The sequence below is a fragment of the Trachypithecus francoisi genome, unplaced genomic scaffold (assembly GCF_009764315.1).
Source record: "Trachypithecus francoisi isolate TF-2019V2 unplaced genomic scaffold, Tfra_2.0 Lachesis_group2, whole genome shotgun sequence".
NCBI classification, from domain to species: domain Eukaryota; kingdom Metazoa; phylum Chordata; class Mammalia; order Primates; family Cercopithecidae; genus Trachypithecus; species Trachypithecus francoisi.
In genome coordinates, this window is record NW_022681465.1 from 73,248,113 (window position 1) to 73,272,961 (window position 24,849).

The 24,849-nt window shown below is 33.7% G+C and overlaps 1 protein-coding gene across 7 annotated transcripts in view; it reads right to left on the minus strand.

The window, feature by feature from the left end:
• Positions 1–24,849, minus strand: part of RICTOR (RPTOR independent companion of MTOR complex 2) — a 136,227-nt gene that overhangs the window by 18,149 nt on the left and 93,229 nt on the right. For all 7 annotated transcript variants that reach the window (XM_033179413.1, XM_033179410.1, XM_033179408.1 and 4 more), the window contains 18 exons: positions 23,166–23,233; positions 20,087–20,154; positions 16,377–16,459; positions 12,821–12,908; positions 12,212–12,302; positions 12,034–12,100; positions 11,501–11,581; positions 9,672–9,772; positions 7,757–7,922; positions 7,363–7,464; positions 7,200–7,246; positions 5,336–5,471; positions 4,719–4,918; positions 4,141–4,267; positions 3,603–3,767; positions 3,380–3,456; positions 2,529–2,607; positions 451–560 (listed from right to left, as the gene is read on the minus strand). In XM_033179413.1, the coding sequence (XP_033035304.1) occupies positions 451–560; positions 2,529–2,607; positions 3,380–3,456; positions 3,603–3,767; positions 4,141–4,267; positions 4,719–4,918; positions 5,336–5,471; positions 7,200–7,246; positions 7,363–7,464; positions 7,757–7,922; positions 9,672–9,772; positions 11,501–11,581; positions 12,034–12,100; positions 12,212–12,302; positions 12,821–12,908; positions 16,377–16,459; positions 20,087–20,154; positions 23,166–23,233 (1,856 nt within the window). The remainder of the gene's footprint in view (positions 1–450; positions 561–2,528; positions 2,608–3,379; positions 3,457–3,602; positions 3,768–4,140; positions 4,268–4,718; positions 4,919–5,335; positions 5,472–7,199; positions 7,247–7,362; positions 7,465–7,756; positions 7,923–9,671; positions 9,773–11,500; positions 11,582–12,033; positions 12,101–12,211; positions 12,303–12,820; positions 12,909–16,376; positions 16,460–20,086; positions 20,155–23,165; positions 23,234–24,849) is intronic.

Genomic DNA, 24,849 nt, shown 5'->3' on the forward strand with positions numbered 1-24,849 from the left:
TTATGTTTAGGCTATGTGTATAAGGTGTGTATGAAACAGATTAATTTCATGTTTAGACTTGGGTACCATTCCCAAGATACCTCGTTATATATATGTAAATATTCCAAAATGTGAAAAAATCTGAAATGTGAAACATTTCTGGACTCAAGCATTTTGGATAAGTGATGTTCAACCTGTAACAGTTTATCAGATCTCAAAGTACTGGTAAGAGAATCTAGGGCTAGAGATACATACTGGGGTGCCAGCATGGAGTATATCTGAATGTGTTATCAGTAAGGATATTCAACATGCTATGAATGCCACTGAATTTTTGAGCAATTAACGCTGCACGTTAAGATTCTTCCTATATCATGTAAGAAACAGAATGTACAAAAACTCAGAAATGTTAAAAACAATTTATGATGAACTGGTTTTAAATCTGATAACTGAGAACTACCACTGGGTACACACCTTTGGTTACTCCGACGAACATAGTTATCACCATCAACAGGCTTCCGATAAGTAGTAAGTGCTTCATTGAGTTGTTCCTCAATCAAGTCAACATATTTTGAGTTATATTCCTAGAAGAAAATATTGTTTTAATTGCACATAGTATCACAATGACAGTCACTAAATTTAAAATATGTCAGATATTTAGCAAAGGGTAGACAGATGAAGGTATTATGAATGCAAATGTTCTATCATACCCATAAGCTTTCGGCTCAGGTTTCAACTACTACTATATACTAATGACCCCCCATATCTGCCCTCTTCCTCACAAATCTGAGCTTCAGATCTACATTTTTAAGCCATCACTTGGTCATCGCACAGGCAATGCCAGTTCAACATACTGAAAATTCATTATCCTAATCTTAGCAAACCACTTTTTATAAATGTGATCTCTTAATAGTGATCCATTATATATTCACTCATTAAATTAGAAACCTTATGAGCCAAGTTGAACCTCTTATTTACTGTATCCAATCAGTCCATAAATTCTGTCCATCTTATTTTGAAAATGCCCAGAAAATGTGTCCTTATCTATTCAACCTAACTACCAGTGAAGTTCAGGCACTCATCAATTCTGGTTTCTAAACTCGTGTCAATATTCCTAGACTTTCCCTTCAATGATCAAAATTTCGCCTCTTCACTGCAACCGGTCGGATTACTAAAGTACAACTCATAACTCTTTAAAAGCTGTTAAGGATTCCCCCCTACATACACAATTGAAATCCCTTAGGATGATATAATACGGCTTATGAGGCCTTTTACAATCCAGCTTTAATTTACCATTCCAGCCTCATCTTGCCACTCCACACTTATCTTAGTTCCAACTACATTGGAATATGACTTTCTTCATAAGTCTATAATGTTCCAATAATCTATACAGTTTTATTCTGTTCCTTCCGTGGATACCCTTCTTATAATTTATTTGCCTATTTACTCCTCAAGACCATTTCAAGTATCACATCTACTGCGCCTATCCAACATTTCTCTTGATAATCCCTAAAGCTCAATCATTAATCTCTCCTCTGTGTTCCCCCCTTATGCCTTGCATATGAGTTTGTTATAGCTTTTAAATACTTTATGCTTACTATTTGTAAGCACTGCACCAATATGCTAAGCAATTTTCTATTGCTATGATTTGTATAATAAATTTTATTAGGATGATTTAAATATATCTTCTAGAAAACAAACCTATCACATCTTGTCTCAGTTCTACAATTCATCAAATACTAAAAGACTTCATGCCTTAAGTTGTATGCTTCAAAGTTTTAGTCCATTTAGGAGTATCTTATGAAATACAGTTCAATACAGACACTATAAAAGAATCTGTAACTCTGTTAACAAAAAAGAGAAAATAGGATAACTGATCTGAAATGATGAAAAATCTAAAAATCATTTATATTGGTAAAGATCATTCTGACCATGGGTTTCCAAGATGCTTTGATGACTTATAATACTTCAAACAAAATAATGAAGCCACAGCAATCACCAGCTAAAGAAAAGCTAGAAAAGTTGTTTCATATCTTCAAACTACTCCCTTCTTATCAGGTTTCCCTATGACAGCAAGAAGTTCATTCTCAGATTTAGGTAAAGTAGTATCCTAAAATAAAGTTTAATTAAATGATTATATCTCCTTGGGATTTCAATCTCCCTTCATTTAAAAAAATTATTTTAATTTTAGCTTAAAAGGGCACAAGCAAAGTTGTAGGTTATATTAAGGGACCCAAGAATGAAAGAAATGATAAATAGGGCCAATAAATTAGATTATAAAATCAAATGAGTTGAAAGTCAAATTTCAATAGAATGAATACAGTCAACAGTTCAGAATAAAATAAATAACTGTAGTTTAAAAAAATGTATAACTATAAATACTAACAATTATGCAGAATTTAGGACTCAACTTGATAACTTGATATGGATGTTTAAATATTTAACCTTATTAATTTCAAAACACTGATATAAAAAACCATCCTTCTAAATTCACAAATCAATTTCAGAAGATAAAAACACACAAATTCAACCTTATTCAAATAAGAAGTTACCTTGTGCCACTTTTCCAATTGTTTTGCTACATAACCTCTTTCATTCAGATAGGAAAACCCTTTTGGAATGGAGAGAAATCTGAAAATTAAAACAAGCAATAGTTTAACATTGAGTCTGGCAAAAAAAGTGTCTTAAGAAGCTAAAATAACTAAAATTTTAAAAAGTATAAGGAGCTAAAAGACTTTAGGAACAGTTCCTTCATAAAACTAAAAGGTCAACTATAATTTATTATAACTTCAATTACAAATAAATTTTCACAATCTTTGCAACAACACAAGAACCCAATCACAATAAAGAAAATGTCAGCCAGGCATGGTGGCTCAGGCCTGTAATTCCAGCACTGTGGGAGGCCAAGGTGAGTGGATCACCTGAGGTCAAGAATTTGAGACCAGCCTGGCCAACATGGTGAAACTCTTGTCTCTACTAAAAATACAAGAAATCAGCTGGGTATGGTGGCGTGAGCCTTTAGTCCCAGTTACTCAGGAGGCTGAGGCAGGAGAATCACTTGAACTTGGGAGGCAGTAAATGTTGCATCGAGCCAAGACTGGATCATTGCACTCTAGCCTGAATGACAAAGTGAGGCTCTGTCTTAAAAAAAAAAAAAAAAAAAAAAGGAAAATGTCATGAAAAGTATGAACAGCCCAATTAAAAAAACAAAACAAAAAAACCCAAAACAATGAAAAGACAATATTTCAATATTAAAGGATGTACAAGGTCTAAAAAAGGTTTATTTCAGATGTTAAAAGGTAAACTCTTTAGAGTACTTCCTATTTGGATTTGAATTTATCTTTAATATACACTGCCAAAGAACACAATAAAAAAAATAATTGAAAATTTACTTAAAATTTACCTCAGGAGGAGAAGCAAACCCTTGTCTCCAAGGTGGGATAAAGCTGGTTTCATCTGAATGAGAGCATGAAGATTGGCCTAAAAGAGATTATCATTATTTTTTATAATTGCATAAAAATAGAAAATGTTTTAGTTCCAAAATGCCTATTATATACTTTTACAAAACTGTCAAATGAGTATTTCAAAAAAATATAAGTATTAAATTATAAAAAATGAACATTTACCTTGTCTTCACATGCTTCATCGAGGATATCAAGAGCTTCAGAAGAAATCGTTTTGTTTTTATCATGTAGCTGGGTCACTAACAACTCAATTCCCCAATTATTAAAGAATTCAACATTAGCTCTCAATAATACCCTTAAATGTTTTGTTGCATAGAGCCTGCAGGCCTATAAAGATAAATGAATACATTTAAAAAAAAAAAAAAACCTTCACCATAAATAACCTATTTGATTTTATTTTGGGAGAGTCCTGCTACTTGAAAAGGGAAGAATGACAGGAACTGGTGGTCTAGCCCTTGATATGAATACTTTTGTGGTTCTTGTAAAATAAAATACTTCCCTTTCTATCTAGCAGCTTATTCTCCGTGATATAAAAATATGAGTACTATATGGAGTTCCTTGGAGAAACTAAAATTTTAAAGTAAACTCAATTTCCATATCATATTCTTAGAATTTAAAATTAATTTTACTTAGCCCAAAATTCATAAAGTAGCAAATTAATTGTTTATAGAAATAGTTTTACTGGCTATATTATACTCACATCAGTAGCTGCAGTTAAAATTTTGGAAAGGATGACTCTAGCCAATCCATCTCTGCTATAGTCCAAGCTGGAAACAGTAAGTTTAAGCAAGTGATCTTGGTTTTTCAAGGAGCAAAGATTAAGGAGACTTAAAAAAAAAAAATAAGAAAGGTTAAAAGAAATTACTATATTGATGCATTAAACAAACATTTTTTCCAGCTTTACTGAAGTATAAATGACAAATAAAAATTGTATTATTCAAGGTGTACAACTTGATTTGATATACACATACATTGTGAAAATTACCACAATCAATGAACACATCAATCATCACACATAGTTACTATTTTGAATGCTGGAGTGGGAAGAGCATGAAGACAGTTCAATGTATATTTTAAAAATTCCTAATATAAACAAGCTTTTTGGAAAGAAAGCATTTAATAACAGTATCATGTAAAAAAGAATATTAAAGCAAAGATAATGCTAATTTAAAACAAAACTTAACCAAACACATGTACACAGACTAAAAAGCATACCATATCTAACTATATTAAAAATAAAGTTTATGTATAATTGCAACAAAATTTAGGAATGCTCACCATTGAAATACACTGCATTTTTCCAGCATTTTAACTCCATGAGGGTGGCAAGAAAGTGTTCCAATAAATAAAAAGTAGTGTTGACTAAGGGTGGTCAATAAACCATTATTTTGAAGACTTCTTTCAGGTTTCATTCCAGATGAAGCATTGAGCCACTGAACAATATCCTTTACTAGATCTTCTAAGTAACCTTGCCCATCCTAAAAGTAAATACATTGTGATACTGTGAGAAAAGCATTCAAAATCTGTAATCAGAAAATCGACTTCAATCAAGTACAAAAACTTAATAATGATGAAGTTACCAATAATAGCTATCAATCAGTGAGTACCTGCTGTTTTTTAATCTGCTTCAACACAATGCTGCATGGAGATGATATTACTCTCCATTTTACAGAAGAGTAAACCAGGTCTTCCAGAGGGCAGATAACTTGCCCAGTCTTGTAACTAGTGACTAAGTCCGGATTCAACTCTAGGTCTGGGATCATTTCCTATGTTTTCAAATACAGCTTATGCATATTCAGAAATAAAAGCAAAACAGAAGGTGGAAACAGAGGGAGGGGAAGAGAAGCAAATTCAATAAAAAAAAATTTGCTCTGGAAAATATTCAGAATGCTCACCTCTTCAGATTCAAGAAGAAATTCTGTAAACTGGCAACCTACAACTGTGAGCTGTTTGGCCTTGGCAAAATCCAGATCCAGGTTGGCATATAATTTACTGCTGGGCTTGTAAAAATAAAGTAGTCTTCGTACAAACCTAAAATCAAAACACAAGTGGCAACAAAGTAAGAAATGAAGCAATTATTTGGGAATCTTAACCATTGCTTATGACATAATAACGCTTTCAGAATATGTTTTGGGTCTGACCCACTGGGATAAATGGCAAGAGATGTACTAAAAGTGTTTGGTACATGATATGGTTTGGCTGTGCCCCCACCCAAATCTCACCTTGAACTGTAGTTCCCATAATCCCCACATGTCATGAAAGAGACCTCATGAGAGGAGATAAGATTACGGGGGCGGTTACCCTCAAGCTGTTCTCGTGACAGTGAGTGAGTTCTCACATCTGATGGTTTCATCAGCAGCTTTTTCCCCTGTGCTCTGTACTTCCCTCTCCTGCTGCCATATGAAGAAGGATATGTTTGCTTCCCCTTCTGCTACAATTATGTTTCCTGAGGCCACCCTAGCCATGTGGAATTGTGAGTCAATTAAATCTCTTTCCTTTATAGAAATTATCCAGTCTCAGGCAGTTATTTATAGCAGCATTTCATATCAAAAAAAAAAATAAAACCCAAAAACCAAACAAACAAAAAAACCTTCATTTTAAAAAATATCTCTGTGGAGTAAGAATTTTATGGTGAGATGGTTAGAAGAAATAAAGTAGAAGAAAGATGCTGGCCGGATGAATGTAGATTTAACGTAGCTAGAATATAAAACTGGATAAATGAGGATGTCACCTGAACTTAAATTTTCTTCTATTGTATTCATGAAGAACTTTGTCCCATGGCTCAAAAATGTCCTATTGTTAAGATAATTGTAAGATACTACACTATGATATTGTTGGTTTTTCACAATTAGGCAAAAGGTCAAGCATAAAAGTTGCAATTTAGGCCAATGAATTTATAAACATAATTTATGATCTTTCAACATTGTATCTTTCAACATTATGTTCTAAGCTTCTATTGAATTTAGTTCAGTTCAATGTAGTGCACTACAATTCAATCCAATAGAGGCGTCCAGTCCAGGAGCTGGGAAAACAAAGTTGAGTAAGACATCATTTGTGTTCTCAAGCAATATAAAAAGTTAGTACTATGTTTTTTTATTTCAGTGCAATTTATAAGTTATCTATATTTGTTAAAACTTTTATAGATATTAGGTTACATATCATGAATAAAGAATGCAATCAAATAATAACGTAAATGACATGAATTTCTTGAACATACTAAGGACCTCTTTCTGAGATCAGTAGTAATAGCTGGTTGTCTAAACTCAGGAGTAAAAACATATGGGTGTAATGAAGAACGGCATAGTAGCTTCAAGTGTTCTTCACGCTACAAACACCCGCACGGGTTTATGGAAGGTGTGGTTAAGGAGAAAGTAAACAGCAGTTATAAGGGATAACTCCAAAGTCAAACAGGAATAAAAGTTGTATATTAAAAATATAAGTCCTTATTATGTCATCCTTATATGTTAGGGCTAAGACCCACTACGCAGTTGATATTACCCCAATTTGAAAACTTTTATCTCAACTCCTTCATCTATTCCAAAACTAAAAGCAGAATGTAAATAACTAGAAAAAGAATTTGCTAATATGTTTTGGTTATAAAATAAGACTATATTTAAAAATATATGAATGTACCTACTGAAGAGACATTGTTAAAATGTATGTATATGTCTTTAAACTTATTACATATTTTAGCAGGCATTAGGCCTAATATCCATATTTAAGTTCTTTAAATTTAAATGCAAAATAGTTCTTACATACCTGTGTAACTGTTCATCTTTATAGTTTCTTAGATTTACATTTGGCCACTAGAAAAACATAATATGTTATATTACATATGTACTTATCAATTCTCAAACACGTAATTGTTATAATTAATAATAAAATTAAAGACAAGCCATTGCCATGAAGTATCTTTTCATACCTTAAGAATGGTCCCTATAAGATTCCAATTCCATTCAAGATTCTCTTTATGTTGAAGAACTTGGCTGTCTCTAAGGTTAATTAAAAGAGCTTCCTCTGTATCCTAAAATCATCAGAAAGTAGTAAGAAAAATTAAGGCAAACTGTCCTCATATCAGAAAACTAACTTCAAATTTGAAAAACTGAAAGGCAGTTTTTCCATTTAAGGATAGATCAAGGTTTTTTTTTAACTTTAAAGTTATAAAAACCCATCTCTAAATTATAAAACTCAGAAGCCATCTGAAAATTCATATGCATGAAGAAAAGTGCAAACTCAAATACATGGATACTAAAATCCAATGGTTAAGGAATTAAGATGTTGTGTTTAAGTTGAAAATCATGATTTCATGTCAGCACCTTAAGAACAAATATATCTTTCTGAACTCGGAGATACTGATCCCGTTTCTGGTGTGTTGCAATTGCTTTCTGAATAATGTGGTCTAAATGAAGACTATAAGGCTTAGGTCCTCGTTTCTTCATTTCATGGAAGCGTTTTAAACAGTTCAAGGCTGCACTGGCTCGCCTAATAAGAAAAACAATTCAATGAATACAGTAGCAAGACCAACACAATTTAAGAGATTACCTTGGTAAATTACTAAAGCTTAACGTAAGTTCAAGGCTAGAAATTATTATTGATAAAGTAAATTATTTCATCAAATTTGGAGAGCCAAAGACAAAAAATAAACAACACTACTGATTTATATAAAGACACACTGATTATTTAGACTCAATTGAACACGTACTTACTATACTTTTCTTCTATGGTGGTAGGTATTTTTTGTATATTGGTTTTAGGAACTCCTACAAGGTCAGAAACCTGGTTTTCTACATTTTCTTATCAAAGTTTTAAAGCTTTGCTTTTCACATATAAATCCTTAATCCACCTGAAACTTATTTTTGTTTATGATATGAGGTTGAAATAATTTCACTGTACTCCCATATGGATAATCAATGATCCCAGTATCAACTGAACAGTCTCTATTTTACACCATTGGTCTGTAATTGTAAATGGTATATTTTTATAAAGTATATTTAATTCTTTGTGGTACATAAAAGTGCCATTCTGAAGAATATGGTAGCAACTCTCACCTTCAGAATTTCTAGTAGGTAGAATTTTTAAACATTGGGATGTGCTGACTGGCAAGTATTTATTAATAAAGAAAGCTTATTGAGCTAAAGATAAAACTATTTTAAGACGACTATTCTTACTGGAATTCTGGAGATAAATCTGAATTACTGATGAACCCTGGAATTTGTGGCCATAATCTAACCCAGAGTTTAGGTCTATCAGGTATTGGGAAAGTACATTCTTCCATCATGAAACTACTAATATAAAAGCTAAAAGCTACTATTACTGATATAAGCCTAGAGACAGAACTGAGATGACTCCTAATGCCCTCAGTTTATAGGACAACTCTGGTCTGTTAAACAGTATTTCCAATGGCAGAACGAAAATTAATAGGTTATTCAGTGTACTTTATTATTAAAGCTAAGTAAACTTTTCAAAAATGTACTATAACTCTTAACAAAAATACATAAATTTTGAATAGCTAAAAAACTCCATTCGCTAACATCAAGCAAAAAAACAAAAAAAATGTTTCTGATCATAATAACAAAATAAAAAAAGATAACGACCACAAAAAGACATTCCTAGCCTAGATATAATCTTCGCCAAGTCAAACTAAGTTCCTCCTAGCACTTCCCAATTGAGCCCTTCCATCATTGCCTTTTATATATGTTTTATTATTAGCACTGGAATTCCAGCAGAGCTACAGTTGTATTACCATAATTTTGTTTGTAAATTCTATGTTTGCAATATCTCCTTCAGTAGTAAGAGTTCAGCTTACTGCTATGTGGCCCAGTAGTACTTGTTACTAAATTCCAACATTTTTAACTATGTAAATAAAAGAATATATTAATACTGTAAAGCTTTAATTTGAAATAGTTCATAGACATAAAAAAAAGAGCCAGAATTGCTGCTCACAACGTAAAGGAGTCCAAAAAACTCTCAGCTAACATTTTTAGTAATATGATAACAACTCTATGTCCTTGTCTACAAACATGCTAGAAAAAAAGTGATTTTATTACACTATTAGTATTTTGTAGTCTAAAAAACAAATTAAATATTTTTAGAACTATTTTTTCTTTAGCAAATTCCTTAAAAGAATTTCCCAGCATAACCCACCCGTACTATTTTTTTTTAAAGAGACAATAATCTAATTCAATATTAAATATATCAAACAAAAACTCTGCTTAAGCTCTGATAACTTACAGTCTCTTTTCCTTGGGAATATCAAAGGATGCAGCCATATTCATTAGGGTTGGCAAGCAGTGCAAATGATGGCTATGTGAATGAGGAAGAATTGTGTTTGCCTAAAATGAAGCATAACATTTTGTGCACATGAGTGTTCAGAAGTAGAAATAGTTTGTTATAGATTACCTGCACATATAATGCTGTATTCAAGACTATTACAAATTCTGAGGTTTTACTCATAAAATTCTTATTTTCCCCAATACATGCTTATTTATATCATATCTACAATACTTTCAACATGGATGAAACATAAAGATACACACATTATATTAACATAACCATTAAGTTTCACAGATTCTTTATTATAATAATATGGTTTTCAAGTGATACCCAATTAAACTCAACTCTTAAATGACCAGAAGGGATTATATGTCAAAACATTACAGGACTCAACATAAGTTATGTTTAAAATAACGTGTAAAATGCTAGATGCCATATCTAAATTTATGAGTTGACTTTAAGTTTTAAAAACTACTTTCTCAAAATAGGTTTGTCCCATATGCCATAATCTTTAAAATAAGAAATATTAATTTCTACTTTCCAAACAAAAACCTCACCACCCAACTAGCTATCAATGAAGACAAGTACATCAATCAAATGTGGAAGACAGCAAATGTAAGAATAATAAGCAAAATAACTAGCTCTTTTATTTCAAGAGAATTACAGAATTCTGGGTATGGGACAAGGGAAAAAGACAAAATGTATAGAGATTCCTTCATATAAATGCAAATAACTCTGAGTATTGGTATTCTTGAATAGGAAATGATATCTTAAGAATTAAAAGACAAATAATCAGACCTGAAAGCCTCTGACACTATATAATTTTTTCACAGATGGGCCAAAAAAGAACAGAGCAAGCAGCTAAATAATTCACTTATTTAAAAAAAGACAGTTAAATTAAATTCTACTTAATGCTCTTTATCTCACTCACATAGCCCAGTTGCTATGAAAGGGGAAAAAGGGTGAGGAGGAGGGGAAGAGATCAAGAAAGAAAAACCTAAACAAAAAACACCTGCTAAAAATAGCAAACTATGACATAATTTCAAAAGATTTGCCATAGAATCAGTATTTCCTCAATGAGTTTTAAATGGTTCTTTTTATTTTGTATTTTACTAACTAGTAAGTAATCTAAAAATATAAATTTCTACCTTGCAAACTATCAGGGATCTCTCATCGATTGATTTGCTGAGAGTAAAGAATTGTCAAGTCTTTCCTAGTTCCTACTTTCCAAAAGTTACTGTAATCACAAAATCATGGTGAAAAGAAAAAAAAACAACCCATCTTCTGAACCTCAAACTACAAGTTTCTAGAAAAGACTATAATGCTCAACCAAGACTATATTTAAAGCTTCTGCACAAACCTTTCTAAAATTCAGGCACTGACTACCACGTATCAAGTATATTCTTAGCAGACTAAAGTAGTATCCATAGTTTTGCAGTTTATTGCTTCTTAGGAAGTCTTCCTGAGATCAATTAAGATTTACAGGATGAAAATAGCAACTTTGAAAGTGACTGTAAAAATCAACATTTCAGTACTTTGTATGTTGTATATTTATTCCATTTACAAAACCGATAGAAATATGTGTGTGTGTGCATGTGCACGCGTGCACATATGTATCTATCTCAGGATATAGTACCAAACGCTTTTTGTAACGCAAAGATAAACATTTATAAAAAATGCAAATTTATTTTTTTGAGATAATACAAAGCAACACCATTAAAATAACCTGTTTTATAAATTCAAACATTAAAGATATGAAACATATAATCAGAAGTTGCTAAACTTACCATATGTAAAAGCTCTCCTAAAAGGATGGTAGCTCTAACTGAGATATGATCATCACTGTTTGTTATCACTTCAACTAGGCCCTTTGAAAATAAAAAGATAACATGACTGTTGCCAAATAATACATATGAAAACATTTATGCATCAGATTTATTTTTCAATCTGCAAGGTTTTTTTTTTTTTTTCTGTGAGACAAGAGTCTTGCTCTGTTGCCCAGGCTGGAGTGCAGCAATGCCAAGATCTCAGCTCAGTATAACCTCTGCCTCCTGGGTTCAAGCAATTCTCATTCCTCAGTCTCCCGAGTAGCTGGGATTACAGGGGTGTGCCACCATGCGTGGATAATTTTTGTGTTTTTAGTTGAGACAGAATTTCACCATGCTGGTCAGGCTGATCTCGAATTCCCGGCCTCAAGTGATCCGCCTGCCTTGGCTTCTCCAAGTGTTGGGATTACAGACGTGAGCCATCATGGCTGGCCTGAAAGAATCTGTTAGAGAAAATAAACCAAATGGAATAAAATAAGGTTTATAAGTCTTACCTCTAAAAGTCCATTACGAATAAATGCAGAGAGTATCAATGCCAAATAATTATCCATGAGGTCTGGCCTGGAAAAAAACAGCAGAGAAACAATTTAAATAAAGTTTCATAGATTATACAGTCTAACATAAAAACCCTAATTCTAATAAATTGAAATCCTTTTTATATTTAAATTCTACCTGGATCTGGCACGATGAGGAAGAATAGTTTTTGCCTCAGCTGCCACAAAGCCATCTGAAAGCCTCCAACTGTCTTGGAACCTCCCAGGATCTAAAATAGTTAAAATACGGTAAGGAAAAGATTAGATATCAATGAAACATTTCAGATGAGTATAAAATCATCAGCTAGCCAGGCTACAAAGTTTAAAAAGTGATGGTTAAATACCATACATTCAAAAAGATACAAACAAAAACTAGTTAAGTAAATATACGCAGATCTAATTTCCTTCATTTTGGGACTTCGGTACTTTAAGTCATTTGGCTCAAATAATGTAAGATGAGAATTAGATGATCTGAGGATTACATAGGTTTCTTACTGTCTCCACTCTTCCTTTGTTGGCCCATTCCTATTAATTTAATTGCTCTAAGAGCCAAGGTGATAAAGAAGAAATTAAAATTTCTCAGTCTTAGGAATTTCAGGTTTTATTTTTATATTAATTTCCTACCACAATTATGCAGCAAGAAAAGAAAATGGTATTCAATATTTACTATTTCTCCTTTTAGGAACTTTGTCTCCATTAAATAAAAATTACAATATATGAAAAGACACAAATGTACTTCAATACTTACCTACACTGAGTAGTGCTTCTATGAACTCCTCAGTCACAACAGGTAGAGGAAGACGAAAGATATCATAAAGCACTTCAAGTAGACCTCGCTAAAATAGCAAATACACCCATTTATTTTTATGAAACAATTTAAACTTTTAAAATGTCCTAGTCACACAATTTTAAAAATGATAAAAACAGAACTGTTAACACAATGACATGCCACATAACATTTTAGTCAATGATGGACCATATATACAATGGTAGTTCCCTAAGATTATGATGAAGCTGATAAATTCCTATTGCCTAGTGAAACTGTAGCAGTCATATTGTCTGTCACAGGGCAATATTACTCAACTGTTTGTGGTGATGCTGGAGTAAACAAACTCATTGCACTGCCAGTTGTTTAAAAGTATTATATATAGAATTATGTACAATTACATAATATTTGATAATAAATGACTGTGTTACTGGTTTACCTATTTACTATACCTTTTATCATTATCTTAGAGTGTACTCCTATACTATAAAAAAAAAAACAAAAAAAGCACTTTGGGAAGCCAAGGTGGGAGAATTGCTGGAGGCCAGAATTTTGAGACTAGGAACATAGTGAAATCCCATCTCTACAAAAAATTTAAAAATTCACTGGGTGTGGTGGCACCTTCCTGTAGTCCTAGCTACTCGGGAGGCTGGGGCAAGAGGATCATTTGATTCGAGAAGTTCGAGGATGCAGTGAGCTATGATCATTCCACTGCACTCTAGCCTGGGTGACAGAGCAAGACACTGTCTCTTTAAAAAAAAAAAAAAAAAAAAAGGTTAACTGTAAAACAGCCTCAGGCAGGTATTCCATAACAAGACATGGTTATCACAGAGGATGACAGCTTCATTCATGTATACTGCCCCTGGAGACATTCCAGTGGGACAAGGTATGGAGGTGGAAGACAGTGATACTGATGATCCTAGGCTAGTGTGCGCGCGCGCGCGCGTGTGTGTGTGTGTGTGTGTGTGTGTGGTTTTTTTGGTTTTTTTTTTTTTTTTGAGACAAAGTCTCACTCTTGTCTCCCAGGCTGGAGGGCAGTGGCGCGATCTCGGCTCACTGCAACCTCCACCTCCTGGATTCAAGCGATTCTCCTGCCGCAGCCTCCTGAGTAGCTGGGATTACAGGCACCTGCCACCACGCCCGGCTAATTTTTGTATTTTTAGTAGTGATGGGGTTTCATCATGTTGACCACGCTGGTCTCGAACTCCTGATCTCAGGTGATCTGCCCGCCTCGGCCTCCCAAAGTGCTGGGATTACAGGTGTGAGCCACTGTGACTGGCCTGTGTTTTTGTTTTTAACAAAAAAGCTTAAAAAGTAAAAAAATTAAAAAACAAAAATCTTACAGAATAAGGATATTAAAACCAAAAAAAAATTTGTACACCTATACAATGTGTGTTTTAAGGTAAATATTATTGCAAAAGAGTCAAAAGTTTAAAAAATTTGAAAGTTATAAAGTAAAAAGGTTACAGTAAGCTAAAGTTAATTATTTTTGAAGAAAAGAAATTTTAGTAAAATAAATGTAGCCTAAGTGTACAAGTCTGTGAAGTCTATAGTAGTGTACAGTCATGTCCTAGGTCTTAATATTCACTCACTTCTCATGCATTGACTCATCCAGAGCTACTATTAGTCCCGTAACCTCCATGCACTGTAAGTACCCTATATAGGTGCTGCGCTCTGTGGCCCAGGCTGGAGTGCAGTGGCGCGATATCGGCTCACTGCAAGCTCCGCATCCTGGGTTCATGCCATTCTGCCTCAGCCTCCCAAGTAGCTGGGACTACAGGTGCCTGCCACCCCACCTGGCTAAGTTTCTTGTATTTTTAGTAGAGACAGGGTTTCACCGTGTTAGCCAGGATGGTCTCGATCTCCTGACCTCATGATCCACCCGCCTCGGCCTCCCAAAGTGCTGGGATTACAGGCATGAGCCACCGTGCCCAGCCAGTATTTTTAATCTTTTATACTGTATTTTTATCGTAACTTTTCTATGTTTAGATGTTTAGATACCCGAATTCCACTGTGTTACAACTGCCTACAGTACTCAATACAGTAACACGCTATACAGGTTTGCAGCTTAGAAGCACTAGGCTATACCACATAACCTAGGTATGTAGTAGACTATACCATCTAGGTCTGTGTAAGTGTACTCTAGGATGTTCACAGGATGAAATCATCTAACAGTGAGTTTCTTAGAACATATTCCTGTCATTAACTAACATGCATTAGTATGCATGACTATACCATATTTTGAAACTGTATAAGGCCTATATTAGAGAAGGAATAACTAAATGCTTACTACAACATACATCACTTAATCTAGTTATTAAATTTTTCATTAACCTAATTGTGCAAAAAAGCAATTTTCCCAAGGTCATGGAGCTAACAAAAAAATAAATAAAACCAGAGGTTAAACCTCAGTTGGTCAGACTCTCCAAAGACCATGTTCTTTACCCACCTATAGGGTAAGAAGTGAATTACCTCAACAGTTTGTTACCTGCTTACAGATCTTTCCCTTTATAATCATATCTTTTCATTTCCATTATCTAAATACTTTTTATTTCACATTTAAACAAGGCAAACCTGGCTAATATTTTCTAATAATATTTTTCAGCTCCAGGTTTGGTTCATATAAGGAAGGGCAAAAGGAAGAAACAAAATTAAAACAAATAAAAACATTTAAGGAGAAAGGAAAAAAATCACTTTAAGAATTCTCTTTTCCTTCAAATTCAATTTTACTGTATAATACAAATTCTTACAAATAATTTAGAAATATATCTAATAAATATAGAAATATTTACAACTCCATTTTAATCAAAACCATCATTAAAATAAAATCTCACCACATATTACAAAACATAAGTTAGAATGCATAAATACATTTACTTTTTGTTAAATGTAGTCTGTAGTGCTTGAACCTTTTATAGTGTGAATGCCCGTGTGTGTTGTTTACATTGTTTTAATGAATAAAGCATAATTAAGTTCATATTTTCAACTCAACTTTTGTTTTTTTGAGATGGAGTTTCGCTCTTGTTGCCCAGAATGGAGTGCAATGGTGCGATCTTGGCTCACTGCAATCTCCACCTCCCAGGTTTAAGCGATTCTCCTTCCTCAGCCTCCTGAGTAGCTGGGATTACAGGCACCCACCACCTGAGTAGCTGGGATTACAGGTGCCTGGCTAATTTTTTGTATTTTTAGTAGAGACGGAGTTTCACCATATTGAGGAGGCTGGTCTAGAACTCCTGACCTCAGGTGATCCACATGCCTTAGCCTCCCAAAGTGCTGGGATTACAGGCATAAGCCACTATGTCCAGTCTCGACTCAATTTTTAATACAGCCATTATTCCTAACAACAGCAATATTTTAAATGATTTCTATTATATTTAGGGTTTAACTAAGTAGTAAATACGTACTTGTGCATTTTAAAAATATGATATAGATCAACAACTAATGAGGAAAAAGCATCACCTGAAATAATTTTTGTTTTATAATTAATTCCCACTGTTAAAGGTCCAGGAATGAAACAATCCTAGTAACTTTTACCTACCCTTATTTCCATATTTGGTATGCAAAGTACTCCTATTAGAGACTGGATCCCAGAGTTTCCAGGTTTACATAAATTAATAATACCTAAAGAGGATGTAAAGAAAAAAAAAAATCACTGACATGAATTTCAAAAAAATTTCTATAGCAAGGTATAATATAAAATCTGTTATATTTTTCCAGGCAAAATTATATGATTATCTATGATATTATTTGGTCATCATACGAGCTATTATATAACTGAAATATATTTGAAGCATACTCCATATTTCTCTATTGATTAGAGATTACCAGTAATTTCATCACTTAAATTCCATCTTCAGTATCTGTTTCATATCCAAAAAGTTCATGAGTCTGACTGCCTGATGAACGCTTCTCTGGGAGTAAGAACAAGGGAGAAAATAAGACAATGGTCTGTCTCCCCTCTTTTAGGCTCCTCACTTTAAAGTGAAAAATTCTACTTGGCATTTATTATTTAGAAGTTCAATTCTAAAATATATTGAATGCACAATAAGCAATAGACTTCAAATAAATTATATGATTCAAAATTTTTAAGTTACAGAACTAAGATGAACAATTTTAAACATTAAAATCATGTCACAAAAGATGTATGAATAGCCAATAACACACGCAAAATGCTCAATACCATTAGTCATCAGGGAAATGCAAACTATATTAATAACAAGAAACCAAAATATACCTACTAGAATGGCTAAAATTAAAGACTTACAACACCAAATACTGACAAGGATGCAGAACAACTGGGACTCACATACACTGACGATGGGAGTATAAAACAGTGTAAGTATTTTGGGAAAAAAGTCTGCCAGTTTCTCATGGACACAAACATACATCCACTCTCAGACCCGGCAATTCCATTTAGGTATTTACTCAAGAGAAATAAAAACTCATGTCCACAAAAAAAGCTTGTATAAAATTGCTCAAAGAAGCTTTATCTTTGATAAAGGAGCTTTGAATAGTCAAATCTAGAAACAGGTCAAATGTTCTGTAACAGGAGAAGGGCAAAAAAACCAAAAAAAAACCAACAAAAACTGAAATGTTCATTGCATATTAGCAAAAAAGGGCAATATATTATGATATATACAATAACATAAATGAGTATCAAAATCATTATGTCAAGTGAAAGAAGTCTTACAAAAAAGCCTTTGTATCAGTATGATTCCACTAAGTTTCAGAATAGGCAAAACTAAGCCACAAAAATAATGGTGATTCCTTCTTGGGAGTACTGAGTCAAAAACTGACTAGGAAAGAGTATAAGAGAACTTTCTAGGGCAATGATAACGTTCTATACATTGAAAAGGGTTTGAATTACAAAGGTGTAAGCAGTAGACTAATGATGTGTGCATTTCACACTACATAAATTTTACCTCAAATCTCTCCCCCCGAAAACAAATCAGGACCATAAACAAACATCTAATTCTAGTTAATAATGTGCATGCTGCAGTGTTCAGGAGTGAAGAGGACTACGTCTGCAACTTCCTTTGAGATATATTAGAATAACACAGATGGAATGATGAATGCCCAGGGGGATGGACAGATGGACAGATACATAATACAGCAAATACAGTAAAATCTAGGTGGAAGTATATGGGTGTTCACTGTATAGTTTTTTCAATTTTTATGTATGTTTCAAATTTTTCATGACATGTTAGGGAAAACATTCTTTAAAATGTCTTATAAGACTCTAAAGTTCCCTGTACTTCTAGCTAAGCGTACAGATTATTTATGAACAGTCTCTATGTTCTCTATGTTTGATTCAGGATCAAAATTCAAATTAAAACATACTAGATAAGCTTATTTGCTTAAAGTATCAAAATAGTATTTCGCAAATTTTGATGTCTGATAGTAGTTTGAGAAATTACAGATAAGATATAGTCCCAAAAGACTGTACTCTGCTAATATGGAAAACAGGCTGTTGTTGCATCTCATTAAAAAATGTGTTCTAAAAGATCATTTTTCAATCAGTTATTTGGAACTGGAAATACATCAAAGAAATAATGTTACAAGTACACAAAAGTTTATTTAACTTATAAACAGTACTACAGAATATAAATATTATTTAGGAAGTTATTTCCATGAGACAAATGCTTTCAAGATTTTAACTTGTAATTATGATATTTCTCTTCTTACTTCAATAGAAAGGTAAAAGACTCCCACCCCTCTAAGTTTCCTTCCTTCTTTTTTTTTTTGAGACGGAGTCTCGCTCTATCGCCCAGGCTGGAGTGCAGTGGCGCAATCTCGGCTCACTGTAACCTCCACTTCCTGGGTTCAAGTGATTCTCCTGCTGCAGCCTCCCAAGTAGCTGGGATTACAGGCGCCCGCCACCACACCCAGCTAATTTTTGTATTTTTGGTAAAGACAGGGTTTTACCATGTTGGCCAGGCTGGTCTCGAACCCCTGACCTCAGGTAATCCACCCACCTTGGCTTCCCAAAGTGCTGGGATCACAGGCATGAGCAACCGCACCCGGCCCCACCCCTCTAAGTTTCTAATGTTGAATCAGTATAAAAGAGCTCCAGGGGAAACTGAAACACAGTAGAAAGAATGTTTAAGAGCAATAAGGAAAGAGACTGACAGAAACAGAAATCATTACAGGAAGTGTAGAGTCTGTATGTAGGAAGAATAAGGAGTTAGTAGCTAGGATGCAGGATAGAATTGATTTTTTTGGTAAGATACAAACAGCTCTAATGACAAGGAAGCTGAAGAGTGGTAAAGGAAGATGACTGTAACTACAGAAAACAAAGTATTGGGGAGCTGATGAAATATTTTTAAAAAGTATGTATGACTGTTGAGTCATCATAGAATCCTATGGTTGTCCATCAGCGTAAGGAAAATAGGCATTTATGAGGTATAGCAAGGCAGAGCTTTTTACCAAGCTGCTAAGAGAACAGAGAAAATACCTGGAAACATACTGGTTAGGAGCCAAGTGGCCCTTCCATACATATGGCTGGAGTAAACATTTGTACGTAAAAGGTATTTGTAAGTTAGGGTTACCTAGGTTCACAGAAATGTTTAGGTGAATTTCCTTTTTTTTTTTTGCTTATTGCTACTTCTTTTCCATGCTACCCCTTCACAATAATACAAAATCAAGAAGGAAGAAGATAATCATTAATACATTGGGTACAAAAGTGATTGCGGTTTTTGCCATTACTCTCAATTACTCTTAACGGCAAAAACCCAATGTTATTAACAACACATTTAATGGTGGTATTATTTTTAAAATAGTATTTACTTTTTATTCCATGGAAAGATAAAACATGTACAATCACTATTCTCAAGAAATTTGGAACTATTAATGACCTATCTTGCTTATTTTGTATTTATGACACTACACTGTACTTTAAGTAACAAACTTTAGTTACATATACAGCTAACATTCAAGTTTTGTAGGTTATTTTGGTGAAGATCATGCTTAAATCTTTTTAATTGTCCAGGTAATCATTAGCACAGTGACTGGCAAATAATTGATAAATATGTGTATACTGATCATAATATTAGCTAATTCCTATTGACTATTACAAATTTTCTTCACCATATTTTAATAATTTTGTACGAATTCCTTTGGTTCTAATAATAACACACAAAGTAAGACTAGATTAGCATCTAAATTAGATGCTACAATAATAATTTAACATTTGAAAAAGCAGTCTAGTTTTTCTTCTTGGATGTTATAAAGCAATGTAGAGTAACCTACCTGCCCATGATCGGAATGTTGCTATGATTCCCATTTTACTGGCTAGAAATCGTGCTTCTCTGTCTTCTCTGTTGGGGGTGGGGGGCAGGGGAGAGAATCAATGAAATAAAATGTTAAAATGAGTTTTTTCCTGCTACTAAATCATAAGAGCTATCATTAATGTTTAAACATTTACACATAAAATTAAAACAAGACGTTAAAAAACACAAAGATCAGATCTACACTAAAGCAAATCAGCCAATTATAAACTGACTTTGAACTTAAATTCACAACATCGTTTAAGTCATAAATTCTGCTTTTCTACTCAGTTCTATATTCCTGCTCTCTCTGAAAGCTATTCGTAGATAAGATTTAATTAAGCATTAAGTCTGCTTAATAAGCATCTGTGGTACTAGGCTGCCCCTTAGCAAAGAAAATTATCACATAAACCTCTTAATTTTAATCACACACACTCTTTACTTCACAATCTTTGCTCTAAACTTATTTGAACGTTTCCAACAAGCAAGTTCAACAACCTATATAGTCACTGAAATGTTATGAAATAACTACATATTAACATCACCAGCTACTTTCTTCCTTGACAATATGTACCCAACTGTGTCCATTATTCCTTCCTCTATAATAGTTATGACAATTAATTAAACAATTGAATTTTTTATATCTGTTAAACATTTTTCATGGTTGGCTTATGGCCAGTTTCAATACTTAATAGCAATTTTGTGTCTCTATTCATGTCACTACAACCATCAATCATATCTGCCCCGTCGACTGTCTCTTTTTTCCTGTGCCACCTTTTTTTTTTTATCTTTCCTGCTTAAATTCTTAATGGTTGTGAGCATACAGAAAATCACAGAACTGGGAAAAACAGCAACAAAAAGTAGAAGGAATAAAGAGCAATGACAGAAAATCTAATTACATATTAGTGAGCAATTACATAGTCTACAAAAGTGGATTGAAAAGCTCAAAGAAAAAGACTAAGCTATGTAGCACCAGTTAAAATGAGAAAATAACAGAAAAGAAAATGGGGGTGGCTTGGAAGGGAGAATCAGACACCTATGTTAAGCTTTCAGCGCTCTTTCTCTTGAAAAAGCTGGTGACATACATAGACTGTCTGGTAATCCATCTCTAACCTATTAAACTTGTAATATTTTAAAAATCAGTCATTTCCCTGTTCCCTGGTCATAATGTACCCTTATTTACAGGCCTGATATCTACCTGCCTATATACTCCAGAAACTCAGAAGAAAGTATAGAACCAAACAGGAAAGGAAGGATTCTGATGGAATAGCCTCACCTTCCCAACTCTAAAAAATATCTAGGTTCACCTATTGTCCATCATCATATGCAGAATTCTATAAATGGCCCTATCCCAAGATTCCATGACCTGATCTCTGGGTCCTGTGAACATGATGAGATATCACTGCTATGACTGTGACTATGTTTATGTTATATTGTCTAGTAGAGCATAAGACAGGGTATATATCATATAGCAGGCTTGATCTAATTAGAGAGCTTTCTCTAGCTGGTAGTCAAAGAAAAAGTCAGAGAGGCTGAAGGCACTAGAAAGATTCCAGCATTGTTGCCTTTGCAGAGGGAGGAGACCACATGCCAAGGAATGTGGGAGGCCTAGAAGGTGAAAGTGGCCCCAGCTGACAGCCAGTAAGGAAAAAGGCATAGCAGTTGTACAGTAGCAAGAAACTAAATTTTCTCAACAATCTGAATGACCTTGGAAATGGATTCTTCACCAGAGCCTACAGGAAAGAGCTGAGCCAGACTTCTGACCTATCAAACTGTAATCTAATAAACTGGTATTGTTTTAAGCCATCATGCTTATTGTTATTTGGTGTGCAGCAACAGAAAACTCATATACTCTCTGTCAATAAGAGAATGTCTATATTTCAAAAGAAGCCAAGAAAGGGTCTTACAAATTCCAATTCATAACTAAAGTTTGCAAGAATAAGTCTGAGAAGTCTTAGAGGACGTCTACTTAGATCTCTTAGCTTAAAGTAAATCATGGTATGTTAGGGTGTGATAATTGAGTTCACAATGATGGATGTGACTAAAGGTATGAAACCACTATTTTGTTTTTGAGACAAGAGTGTCGCTCTGTCGCCCAGGATGGAGTGCAGTGGCACGATCTCAGCTCAATGCAACCTCCGCCTCCCGGGTTCAAGCAATTCTCCTGCCTCAGCCTCCAGAGTAGCTGGGACTACAGGCGTATGTCACCATGCCCAGCTAATTGTTTTTGTATTTTCTTAGTAGAGACGGGGTTTCACCAGATTGGTCAGGTTGATCTCAAACTCCTGACCTCAGGCTGTCCGCCTGCCTTGGCCTCCCAAAGTGCTAGGATTACAGAAATCACTATTTTTAACGTAGGAGAAAAAATGAAAAACATTTCCCTGGCAATGTTATAAAATTTAGGGAGGAATTTAAAAACCTATACTATGTATCACAATAAGTTTATGTGGACAATAAACTAATTGAAGTGCAATAAAGTCTACCAGAAAAACACTAGATAACACATTTAATGGAAATGTGTCATTTGCAAAATCTTTACAGAGAGTGCTTTATTTGATCCCCAAATTAAAGTTATCTCCAAATACCTAGTGAACATGTGCCTTACTCTCCAAAAACAACCTGAAAATTATACTTTCATTTCTAGATAATAATCTTTACTCTCATTTATTTCTGTATTAAGCTTACTCTCAGAAGTCTACATATTACATCATTCTGCTGACTCAGTAAGTTAAGGTCACTCTTCATTCTACCTACTGTTATTTCATTCTTTTAGTTTTTTAATGTAATTATGCTAAAATATATACAATACAAAAACAATGACCTTGGTTTCTGTCACAGTCTATCATATATTTTTTGAAATAAGAAATTATTCTTTACATTTCTCAAAGCTTTAAATTTTTTAAACCACAGTAAATTATGAGAGAAATACAACATAATTCTATAAAACAGAAAATTTATTTAAACTCACATTTCTCTGGCTGTACATGCAATCATGCAAACCTAAAAGCTTTAGTATTAACATATACATTATCTGAAAATTATTAGGAACCAATATTACTTACTTGAGCTGTCCTTCAGCTGTATCTGGACTATGTCTGTAGTGAAAATCAGTATAGGGTGCTAAAATTCTCTATTTAAAAAAAAAAAAAAGGAAGAAGAAGAAAAGTCTTTATTTTAAAATGCGTCCTTCCTGTAACAAACTAAAATTCATTCCATTTCTCTCTATCTTTAATGGGTTTACTGCCTGAGGGACTTATTTCTTCTAACTCATCGATGGGGAACATGTTGGGTGATTTTTTTTATATGTACAAATTGAAGTTCTGAACTTTTAAATTGAAATTTAATATGTATCTAAAACTCATTTTCTCAAACTGAGCACACTCATGTAACTAGCACTAAAGAAAACGTTATAGGCATCCTCAAAGCTCTATTATACCTTTGTAGTCACAATCAGTATCTATCCCAAGATAACCATCTTGACTTCTGACACTATAATTAGTTTTGCCTGTCTTTGAAAATTTAGATAGTTCTATTAATGAACTGCATGTTCCTTTTGTTGCTGCTATAAAGAAAATCCAAATTATTTTTGTGTGTTGTTGTTTGTATTCAGCAACCTTGCTAAAATAACTCATTACTTTAGAATTTAAGAGATGGGATCTTACTCTACTGTGCAGACTAAGGTGTAGTGAGTGGTGTGATCACAGCTTACTGCAACCTTGAATTCCTGGGCTCAAGCAACCCTCCCGCCTTAGGATCCAGAGTAGCTGGGATTACTGGCTACTTTAGAACTACTATATTTTATTAACAACCTTCCCATCTTGTCTTTGGCATTACTGTGGACATGAATTTTAGCTCTAAATATAATTTAAAATATAAGAGATTAATAATTGCTTTTAACAGTCATGACTCTTTTAAATCTAGTCATATATTTACTTTTTCTGGTGCTCATCATTCCTTCCTGCATTTCTCTGTCTTGGGTCATTTTCCTTTCAACTGAGGATTCTCTTTAGCCTTTCTTTATGTCTCTTTTGACAACAAATAATATTTATTAATGTATACAGTTTCAGTGACTTAAGAATCTAGGAGAGGCTTGGCTATATGGTTATGGCTCAAGGTCTCATAAGATTTCAGTCCAAGTGTTAGCCAAGCCTGTAGTCATCTGAAGGCCTGACTGGAGCTAGAGGATCTGCATCAAGAAGTGTTATTCACAAGGTGCTGATTGTTGGCAAGACAGCTCAGTTCCTCCCTATGTATTACCTCACTTGTTTTCTGAGCTTTATAACAGGAAGCTTTATCAGTTTTAGAAAGAAAGTTTTGGCCACTGTCTCTTTGGATCTTTGCTTCTGCCAACTTTTTCTCTCCAAAGACTGCAATTATGTTTTATCCCTTTTGTGTTGTTCAATTTTCTTTCTTTTTTCTCTCTGTGCTTTACTGTGTGTGAATTAACATTATTTTTGTTTTACCCTTGGATATTTTTATTGACTTCTCTTTCAGTTTACTAATAATATCTTCCTGTTCAAACTGAATTTTAATTTCATTGTGCTCTGAATTCCAGATATCATATTTTCAGTACTAGAATTTCCATTTGATTCTTTTCACATATCCAATTATATGGCGAAATTCTCCATTATTTCATGTATTTTATTTATCTTCTTGAACAAATTAATTGGGGTTGTTTTAATGTCTTTTTCCTCTATCTGAATTACCTGCAAGCATGTTCCTATGGATTGTTTTTTTCTTTTGGGT